The 10,294-nt window shown below is 19.9% G+C and overlaps 3 protein-coding genes across 3 annotated transcripts, besides 35 other annotated features; 2 read left to right on the plus strand and 1 right to left on the minus strand.

Moving 5' to 3' along the window:
* Nucleotides 1–104: 104 nt before the first annotated feature.
* Nucleotides 105–192: a microsatellite.
* Nucleotides 193–245: 53 nt separating this feature from the next.
* Nucleotides 246–425: a microsatellite.
* Nucleotides 358–543: a microsatellite.
* Nucleotides 445–612: a microsatellite.
* A 5-nt stretch (nt 613–617) lies between these two features.
* Nucleotides 618–738: a microsatellite.
* A 19-nt stretch (nt 739–757) lies between these two features.
* Nucleotides 758–820: a microsatellite.
* EDI_215480 (membrane-bound O-acyltransferase domain-containing protein, putative) lies at nt 820–2,277 on the plus strand (the record flags this gene model as incomplete). The annotated part of the gene is made up of 1 exon (XM_001735782.1): nt 820–2,277. One exon carries the CDS (start codon nt 820–822, stop codon nt 2,275–2,277), a length of 1,458 nt encoding a protein of 485 aa, XP_001735834.1.
* Nucleotides 1,148–1,173: a sequence feature (AT_rich).
* Nucleotides 1,257–1,347: a sequence feature (AT_rich).
* Nucleotides 1,485–1,506: a sequence feature (AT_rich).
* A 2-nt stretch (nt 2,278–2,279) lies between the features above and the next one.
* Nucleotides 2,280–2,328: a microsatellite.
* A 36-nt stretch (nt 2,329–2,364) lies between these two features.
* Nucleotides 2,365–2,510: a repeat region.
* Nucleotides 2,485–2,690: a repeat region.
* Nucleotides 2,691–2,934: a sequence feature (AT_rich).
* Nucleotides 2,935–2,963: 29 nt separating this feature from the next.
* Nucleotides 2,964–3,025: a sequence feature (AT_rich).
* A 5-nt stretch (nt 3,026–3,030) lies between these two features.
* Nucleotides 3,031–3,412: a repeat region.
* A 15-nt stretch (nt 3,413–3,427) lies between these two features.
* Nucleotides 3,428–4,009: a repeat region.
* A 269-nt stretch (nt 4,010–4,278) lies between these two features.
* EDI_215490 (uncharacterized protein) lies at nt 4,279–5,079 on the minus strand (the record flags this gene model as incomplete). Its single annotated transcript, XM_001735783.1, has 1 exon — nt 4,279–5,079. One exon carries the CDS (start codon nt 5,077–5,079, stop codon nt 4,279–4,281), a length of 801 nt encoding a protein of 266 aa, XP_001735835.1.
* A 440-nt stretch (nt 5,080–5,519) lies between these two features.
* Nucleotides 5,520–6,256: a repeat region.
* A 12-nt stretch (nt 6,257–6,268) lies between these two features.
* Nucleotides 6,269–6,617: a repeat region.
* A 296-nt stretch (nt 6,618–6,913) lies between these two features.
* Nucleotides 6,914–7,052: a microsatellite.
* An 8-nt stretch (nt 7,053–7,060) lies between these two features.
* Nucleotides 7,061–7,195: a microsatellite.
* A 189-nt stretch (nt 7,196–7,384) lies between these two features.
* Nucleotides 7,385–7,564: a microsatellite.
* Nucleotides 7,428–7,610: a microsatellite.
* Nucleotides 7,611–7,698: 88 nt separating this feature from the next.
* Nucleotides 7,699–7,787: a microsatellite.
* Nucleotides 7,788–7,808: 21 nt separating this feature from the next.
* Nucleotides 7,809–7,877: a sequence feature (AT_rich).
* Nucleotides 7,878–7,889: 12 nt separating this feature from the next.
* Nucleotides 7,890–7,951: a microsatellite.
* Nucleotides 7,952–8,264: 313 nt separating this feature from the next.
* Nucleotides 8,265–8,423: a microsatellite.
* Nucleotides 8,394–8,508: a microsatellite.
* Nucleotides 8,509–8,530: 22 nt separating this feature from the next.
* Nucleotides 8,531–8,609: a sequence feature (AT_rich).
* Nucleotides 8,610–8,611: 2 nt separating this feature from the next.
* Nucleotides 8,612–8,702: a microsatellite.
* Nucleotides 8,703–8,728: 26 nt separating this feature from the next.
* Nucleotides 8,729–8,825: a microsatellite.
* Nucleotides 8,826–8,897: 72 nt separating this feature from the next.
* Nucleotides 8,898–9,039: a microsatellite.
* Nucleotides 8,933–9,033: a microsatellite.
* On the plus strand, nt 9,009–10,070 carry EDI_215510 (uncharacterized protein; the record flags this gene model as incomplete). The annotated part of the gene is made up of 1 exon (XM_001735784.1): nt 9,009–10,070. The coding sequence occupies one exon, from the start codon at nt 9,009–9,011 to the stop codon at nt 10,068–10,070; it is 1,062 nt and encodes a 353-aa protein (XP_001735836.1).
* Nucleotides 9,187–9,246: a sequence feature (AT_rich).
* Nucleotides 10,071–10,079: 9 nt separating the features above from the next.
* Nucleotides 10,080–10,115: a sequence feature (AT_rich).
* A 20-nt stretch (nt 10,116–10,135) lies between these two features.
* Nucleotides 10,136–10,293: a microsatellite.
* Nucleotide 10,294: the final 1 nt, after the last annotated feature.

The raw sequence follows: 10,294 nt of genomic DNA on the forward strand, positions 1-10,294 counted from the left end.
TCTTATAATATTGATAAACACAAATTTGTTGTATTTTCAATCTTCTATGTGTTCATTGATTTTAAGACATTGTTTTATGTATCTAATTGTCATTTTCAACATTTAAGAAAATGAGATAGAAGATAAGTTATTAAATAAAAACAAGATAATATTAAATGAACTAAAGAAGAAAGAAGATAAAATAATAATAAATGATGATTGAAACTATTACAAGAATTAAAGAGTCAATGGATGTGATTGATTTAAAAATTAATCATAAAAAAGAAATAGAAGAGAAATGAATAAAGAAATAGCAATAAAAACAAAGAAAAAGAATTATGGATAATTTAATGAAATTATAAAAGAGAAAATGAATAGAAGAAGAGAAATAATATAAAAGATACAGAAAGATAAAAGGAGAAAATAATCAAGAGATAAAAAATAAACAATAATATTTAATTAAGAAATAATAGAAATTGAGAGTAAAGAAGAATAGAATAAGAAGAAAGACATAATACCCTAAAAAGAAAAAAAAAGAAATAAGAGAAGAATATAAAAAAGAAAGAAGTATTAGAATCAAAAAAAGATAAATAAACAAAAACTGATTTTGAAATAAAAAGAAAATAGAAATAATGATTAAATAAAAAAAAAGAAATGAATAAATAAAAATGGAAATAAAAGAGAAATAAAATAAAATTTAAAAAAAAAAGAGTTTAAGAAAGAAAGAAGAAAAAGAAAAAGAAAAAAGGAAAATAAAAAGACCAAAAGGTCTATTTTTAAAGAAAAAATAAATAAAAAAAAAAGGTAAAAGAACTAAAAAGAAAAGAAATAAGAAATAAAATGTTTAGTAATTATTCAGTTGTTGATGAATGGGTTCAACCAATTTCAAAAGGACTTAATGTACCAATAGATCAAGTAAAATATTTTACAAATGCAATAATTGCAGCACCTATTTGTTTTGGATTAAGATATCTTCCAAATAATAAAAATATAAAACATATTGTTTATGGAACATTAGGAATGATTTTTTCATATTTACTTTTTGGACAAGAAAGTATAACAGTAATTTTTACAACAATACCAGTTTATTTAATTATGAAATATAATAAAACACAAAAAGCAGCTAATATATGTTTTATAATAACATTTGGATATTTATTATATCGACATATTTATTTATATTTTAATAAATATCTTATATGGACAGTTGAATTTACAACAACACATATGATTCTTACATTAAAACTAACAGGATTTGCATTTAGTGTAGCAAATTCAAATAAAAAAGAATTAACAAAATATTTAGAAATACATAAAATAAATAAATATCCAAATATTATAGAATATTATGGATTTATATTTTTTTATCCAGGATTATTTAGTGGACCAACATTAGAATATAATGATTATATGTCATTTATTGATATGAGTAGATTTAAAGAAATTAAAGGAAATCAACTTCCTAAAATTCCTATTTTAAAATTTATTGAACATTATTTTGGAGGAATTATATTATATTTTATTTATGCATACATTAATAGTAATCCATTACCAGATCCAGAATATTATATTCTTAAACATCCAGAAACATGTAATATTGGATGGAAATTATTAACTATTTGGTGGACAGTTTCTACACTTAGATTAAAATATTATGGAACATGGAAATTAACAGAATCACTTGGAGAAATTTCAGGATGTGGTTATACTGGAACAACAAAAGAAGGAAAAGATCAATTTTTATTATATAGAAATGTTAGTATTTTAGAATTTGAAATATGTAGATCATGTAAAGTAAATATGGATCTTTGGAATACTTATGTTCAAAAATGGTTAAAAAATTATGTTTATGTTTCAATGATTGGAACTCCTTTAGAAAAATATAAAACTACTTTAACTATGGTAGTTTGTGCATTTTGGCATGGTGTATATCCTGGTTATTATATTTCATTTCTTATATTAGGTTTTGATAAAGATTTATCAAATTTAATTTATAAACGTCTTGATCCTTTTATGAAAATAAAATTTGGTGAAAAAAGTATTCAATGGAAACTTTATGATATTTTATTAAGAGTATTTAATCATTGGCATTTAAATTATGCTGTTTATCCTTTCATGAGATTCGAATTAATCCCATCACTTATTGTACTTTATAGAACTTATTTCCTTGGTTATCTTATTCCTTTATTCCTTTATTTATGGTTATCTTATTATCCTCCTCATTTATCTTATCAAAATACTATGAATGAACAATTAAAACAACAAAAAGATTCAACATTACTCAAAAAAGAAGATTAATATTTTTTTTATTCATTCATTTTTTTTTTTTATTTTCTTTTTATATTTTTTATACAAATGGATTTTAACATAATTTATAAATATTTTACAGAAAACATAAAAAATTAATTACAAAAGAATGAAAATTCAATATCAATCAACAAATATAAATCATAGAAAAATCTGTACAAATAACTATTATTTGTATTGTTAGAAATACATTAATTTTATCATATTAATTATTATCATATTAACTAAAATATTAATACTATGAATATTTTCAATTATTTTCATCATTATAAGTATTTTATTATTAATTTAAACAGAATCAATTAACATTTTAATACAAATAATTATTATAATAAAACACAATGATAATATAACTAATATAAAATAATGAACAAAAACAAATAATAAATAATAGAAATAATAGATTTTAAACAATTAAATATTATACAACAAATTTAATACATTATATATTTATCATTATCATTTTTAATTCTTATTACATGATTCAACCATTATTATTAATAATTATTTCATAGTATTTAATTTTTATACTTTCAATTATTATATTTTTTTATAACATGAATAATTTAAACACAATAAATAGATAAAAACATTATATATGATTCAAAACAACATTAAAAAATATACACAAAAATAAAATAAATAAAACACTTTTAAACATGTTTATTACCTTTTCCATAAAAATGATATTATTTTATAAAATAATCATATAAAACAGAATAAATTTTACAATAAAAATGATATTTATACAATTTTCTTTATCTTCATATTTTTTATGTATTTCTGTTTATTCTCTTTTCTCTCATTTTCTTGTTATCCTTTTATTTTTTATTTTTTATTTCAATTTCATTTGTTGTTAATAATTTAGGTTTCTTGTTTGTATAATGTTTATTATCATTATATTTACTTTCTTTCTTATTTGTTTTTCTTTGTATTCTTCTTTTTCTATTCACTTTTCTTCTTATTTCTTTTATCATTATTATTATGTATTTTATTGCTATTGAAGTTCTTTCTTTTCTTTCAACTTGAATTCCTGTTTCTTGTTTGTTTTTCTTTACATTACTCTATTACATTACTCAATAACATGGCAACAAAATTTGTTGTATATTCTGAATTGATAAAAGGAGATGAAAACAATAAAATAAAAAGAAGATAATTAAGTATTAATAGAAATATTTTATATTGTTCAGTAGAGATTAAATAATCCATTTGTTTTAAATGTATTTGTTCATCAACTATTAGTTTGTTCTTTGATTTTAGTTGTTGAATTATGACAATTTCATTTTCTCATTTATTTATTGTACAATAGAGTATTTTAAACATCAATTATTTAAAAATTCATTATTTAATTTCTATTTGATTTTGATGAGTATTAAAATTATTCTTTATTTTCTTATTTTAAGGAGAGTATATATTATTACTGTATTGTTATAGGTTAATATTCTTTTTAGTGTCAACCACTAGACCCTTTTCCTTTGATAATCTTATGTTATCAAATATACTTGTATCATAACAAATAATAATACCATCTTTATAAATACCCATTCGTTTATTATCAACGATATCCTATCATTGTACATAATAAACAGTTTATTCTTGCAGTATTGATTAAGACGTTTTTCAACTAAATACAACATTATAACCAGTCCATAACTAGTTGATTTGAATGATGGAAATATTTTAGGGAAATGTGTGGTGTCTCTGACGTGCTATCTTCGAATCTGAAAATAATAAAAATAAAATCGAAATGAAAACATGTTCATTCAGTTCATACTAATTTATAAGAATCATGAAAAAGAAAAGAAGATTAAATGAAAAGTTATTTAACTTACTGATTATTATCTAAACATAACTTTAAACAAACAATTCATTTCTGAATTATTTATGCTGTTGTTTGATGTTATTGTTCAAACAAACTTTCATTTATCTTTGAAATATGAAACTGTAGAAAATTAAACAGAAAATATTCAAAAGGAATTGAATTAAAAAGTGTTAGCAACAATCCCAACTATAGCCAACTCGAGTAAAGTTGCATGCTTTAAGATCTTCTAAACTAATAAAGAAATTAGCAAAACCAGCGTCTCCCCACATTATATATTCTAAATCATTTCCACAAATACTTCCTATTTGAAGAAGAGTTTCAGTGAGGTCTTGATATTCATACATTCGAGGATCTTCTTGTGCAAATTTAGAATATCCACCAATATGAATGTCGTCTTCAACATGTAGGGATTCATAAAGATAATTCTTCAAATCACTTTTTTCTGGTTCATCTATTTCATATTTCATTGCATATTTCTCAGCAATATTATCAAATTGATAACAGTTAGTTGGAATTCCCATTTCTCTATGTTCTGGAATTAATAAACAAGGTGTTTGTATTGGATCACATTCTTCATGTTCAATAATTGGTGCTTCTTGTAATTTGGATTCATCTTTTTCAATTGTTTCAAAATAAACAACTCTAAACTTTTCTTGATTTGTTATATCTTCAGAATTAACTCCATAGTCATATGAATCATCTACCAAAACATAAAATTGTAAAATTCCTTTTGTTGGATAATTTTCTAATGCTTCAAATTCTTCAAAATTGATTTGCATAATAAAAGACAATGGTTTCCCAGTAGTTAAGTCTTTTGGATATTCAAATCCTTTTGGTAAATAAGGTGTTCCTCCTAATTTGCAATTGTATCTACTTGCTGGTTTATCACTACATTGAAATCTAACTATTTTCTTTATTGTTGATGACATTATTTCTTTTGCAATTTTCTCAAATTTCTCATTGGATGTCATTGAATTGATTATTGATGATTTATGAGATGAAACTCTTGATCTTTTATATTAATTCTTTTCTATTTCAGATCTTATTCCTCAATTTTCTCTTTTTTAGATAAATTAAAAAATTCCTTTTTAGATGAATTTTCATTTGAATATATTCTATAAATAAACATTACAATATTCATACTTGTATTGAAACATGAACATAATCACTTCTCATTATAATCAAACACAAATTAGTGAATTGTTTAGTGACAAATTGACTTCATCTCATTTCTTATTACTTTCATATTCTTTTAATATTCAATTTTATTATTGTATTTTCATTTGAAATATTGAGGAATATCAAGAATTTAAAATAAACAAAGAAATCACTACAATAAGATGACATCAAATCAACATGAAAACAAAGTAAAAGAAAATGAACAAGAGATAAGGAGGAAAGAGTGTGAAGATAAAAGAAAAGACCAAGAAGAAAGGAAAACAAAAGAAATAAAGAATGATATTATTAAAATCAAAGAAGAACATAAACCAAATAAAACAAATGAAATGAAACAAATAGAAGAATGGACAGAGAAAAGTATAGGAAATATTATATTTAATTCAAATAAAGATGATTGAAATTAGAATACATCACTATTTAAAGAATAATAAATACAAAACATTTAATAATTATTATTGAAGATGAAGATGGAAATAAATTTGGAGGATATGTTAATGTGAAAATTGATAAAATTGGTGATATATAAATGATTCAAAATCATTTTTATTTTCATTAAAATCAAAAGGAAGAATAAAAGGAATGATGAAATTTGATATTAAAAATACAAATATGCATTTATTTTATATAATCAATCAGATGGTGGTTTGTTTGCACCTTGATATCTATGTGATATTGTTGTTTATAAAGAAAAAAAATAAAACAGAATCATTTTGTAAACAACATTCATTTTCATATAAAGGAATAAGAAATAAACTTTGTAGAAATGAATATTTCACACCAAAAAGAATCATTGTAATTGAAATGAAATATTTTTATTCATTATTGTTTATTTGAAATATAAAAATAAAAAATCATATAAAATCAAATCAATAAATGAAGTGATTAATATAAAAATGATCATATTATTATTTCATTTTCTTTCATTTGAAATATTCACATTTATTGTGTTATTTTAATGAATAATAAGAATGAATGAAATTTAATCAAATATGATTTAATTAATAACTTATATTTCATCATGTTCACAATTAAATACATTAATTTGTTCACTATTCTTTATTTCTAATGAATTAAAGTGTTTTCAATCATTTTCAATTGAAATGTTTTATTTAATTTGTTATTTGTATTTGAATTTAAAATTAATGATTATTGAAATTGGTTATTGTTTACATTGTTATTTTAAGAAGAATACATCAATATCATTATGATTGTGTTTCATCTTTATTAATATCAACAATTATCAGTAGAATCAATTTAATTATTGATAATATTTCATATCCAATTTTAAACTATCATTAATAAATAATATTTCATCATAATAAACAGCAATTATTTAAAACAAACAACATTCTTCAATATTCAATCATACCATTTCTTATTAAATAACAATCAACACAAATTATTATAATATTGAATGTTGAATATATTACTAAATATATTGTTATTATCAGATGATAATTGATGATTTAAATTTTGATTTCATTTTAATGATAGCGTGTAGTGTTTCTGACATAATACATTTGAATCATAATGAAATTGAAGAATGTAATAAATAAATGATAGAAAAGAATTGAATAAAAAGAATGAATAAAAATTAAAACCAGTTATTGTATTGTTCATTATATGATGAAAATAAATAAATGAAATAAAATTATCAAATTATAAAAACATTAATTAAAACATATTAATGAAATAAAATAATCATAATTAAGTAAAAAGTAAAATGAAATGATAATTATGATTATTTGAATTAAAATTTAAATTATTTCTTTATTATTCTTATTATCTTTTCTTTTATTCTCTTTCTTTCTATTTTTTTTATTCTATGTTATTCTTATTTTATTCTTTCTATTCTTTAATTTCTTTATATTTTATTTCTTTTTTATTTATTATTATTTATCTTTATTTCTTATTCTTTTAGATACTTTAAATATAGTATTTCTAGAATACTACCATAAACTATATCTATCTTCTTGTAATAGTTGTTCCCAACCATTTATAAAATGAATTGGTTGTATTATTACGTAAAACAGTTTGTATGTTTATTTCTTTCTTTTTTTCTGTTTAAATACCATTTTCTAACCCTTGTTATTATTCTTTTACTATTCTTTTACTATTCAATTTTATTATTATTTTATGGTTTTATATTTGTTTTATATTCTTATCAATTCTTGTTTTCTTTATTATCATATGTTTCATTCTTATTTATCCATTCTTTAATACTTCTTTCTATTTCTACTTTATTCACTTATTCTTTGTTTATCATCATTTGTTATTACTTTCTCATTATTTAGTTGGTTTATTATCATTTTATTCTTTAATTAAATGATGTTGATTGGTTATTGTTTTGTTTTCATGTAATTAATAATGTTATCTTCATACTCATTCATTTCTTTTATCATCTTCATCACTAACAATGAATAACAAATAATAATAAAAGAAAGAATAAAATGAAATCACAATGATAATTATATAATAATATAATGAATATGATTATAATTTAAAAGAAGTTAAGAACATGAATATAAATTCATTATTATTATATTCATTATATTTCATTATTTATTTTATTCTTTTTATAATTTAATTTGATTATCAATTGTTATTTATTTATTATATTTCTTTATTATTTATTATTTCATTTTATCATTATTTATTTGTTTAAACAAGAAGATATGTTAATTATTTAAATATTGTTAATGGAGATTGAAGTGGGTGAGGAATGGAATGTAAATATAAGTAGAAATGATAATATGAATGAATAGAAATAATGAATAGGAAAAATAAGAAATTACTTCATCTTTCCTAACTCTTACACATTTAACAAACATAAATCTGGTTAATGCTAGTGAATGCACACAAAGCACTGTTCTGCAATAAACACTTTTGTATTACTCTTTGTTCTATTCCACAACATTGTTTTGGTACTCAATTATATTCTTATTTATCTGGTTGAGTTCTTTTCTTTCTTTTATTTAAATAAACACAACATTACAAAATAAGAAATAAACACAAAAATAATAAACAAAATAAAATATAATCAACAATAAATATTAAATTATATAACCAAGAAACAAAACACAAAATAGAAGCAGAAAGATAAAGAAATAAAAATGAAATAACATAAAAAATAGAATAACTAATATACAATCAATAAAACTTGATTGATAATATTATTAATCAAAAGAATAATGAATAACTAAATAATAAATGATAATAATTGATATGAACAAACGGTGAATGAAATATAATAATGTAATATTCATGATTTAAATATAAAACAATTAATACAAATAAATGAAATAATGATTTGAATAATAATCAATTATTTCTAATATTTTCATTTATCTTTATTACATTATTCTTTTGACTTTATTATCTGTTATTTCTTTTATTCTTATGATTATTCACTATTTGAAATATTAGAAAAAAAAACTATATTAATTGAACAAATTAACAATAAATAACCATAAAAATAAACAACTAATATAAACAAATATAAATAAATGATAAACAATCAAACAAACTAAATGATTAATGTTTAATCAAACCATTATATTAGTTATTAATTGATTCATTGTTTATGAATTAAATTTCCATTATTAAAGTTTAAAAAAAAGAAAAAAAGTCAAGAATCATATCTTAAAAATAAATTAAAATTAAAATTAAAAAAGAACTAATAAAAGAACTAATAAAACAACTAATAAATAATAAATCAATAATGAAATTAGGATATAATGAAATAATGATAACATCAATGTATTTTAATGATATTAATGATTTTATTAATTTAGAAATGGGTGTTAAAAGATTTCAAGGAAATATGGAACGATTTCATTTTAATCCAATTCCTTTAAATCATTATTCAAGAAAATTGTTTCCTAATATTGAAACATTTCATATTTATAATAAAGAAGATAAAATATTTAATGATGGAAAAATATTTAAAAAAATAATATGGTACAAAGTAGATTATTCAACATATTTAAAAGAAAAAGAACAAGGAAATATATGTAAAAATATAGAATATACAAAAGAAGATAGATGGAAATATGGAAATACAATACCACCAGAAGTTAAATCACTTGGATATGAATGTTTTTATGAATGTTCATTATTAACAACAATTAATATACCATCATCTGTTAATGAATTAGGATATGATTGTTTTAATGGATGTAAATCATTAAAATCAATTAATATACCATCATCTGTTAATAAAATAGGAAGTTATTGTTTTTATCACTGTTTATCATTAACATCAATTAATATACCATCATCAGTTATATCAATAGGAGATGGTTGTTTTTCAGGATGTTCATCATTAACATCAATTAATATAGATAATATACAATTTATCAGTGAAGAAAGAATATTTATGAATGAACCAGTGTTAATTAGTATTAAAATACCTGACAATCTAGAAATAATTAATGGAAAGAATATTTTCAAGAAAGATATCAATGAATTTATTATTCCTTCTTCAATTACTAAATTAGGATATGGTTGTTTTTCTAACTGTGATTCATTAACAACAATTAATATACCATCATCAATTAAAGAAATAGGAGATTATTGTTTTGATGGATGTTCATCATTAAAATCAATTAACATACCATCATCAGTTATATCAATAGGAGATGGTTGTTTTTCAGGATGTTCATCATTAACATCAATTAATATACCATCATCAATTATATCATTTGGAAATAGTTGTTTTTGTGGATGTGAAGAAGAATTAAAGAGGAATGAAAGAATACCAAGCTATTGCTTTGATGAATAGTGACGAATGAAATAAAAATATAATAAATGAAATACAATATAAATTGAAGTAGAAATAAATTATAATTGATTATCATTTATATTATTATTCTTTTCTTATTTATTCTTTTTGATATTATTCTTTTTTATTGTGTTAAAATATTTATTATTATTTATTGTATATGTTTATTATTTCTTATATCTTCTATTTTATCATATTTATTTATTATCTTTTATATCTTTATA

Source organism: Entamoeba dispar, genomic scaffold (genome assembly GCF_000209125.1).
Source record: "Entamoeba dispar SAW760 scf_1105229459403 genomic scaffold, whole genome shotgun sequence".
In the NCBI taxonomy this organism is placed as follows: domain Eukaryota; phylum Evosea; order Mastigamoebida; family Endamoebidae; genus Entamoeba; species Entamoeba dispar.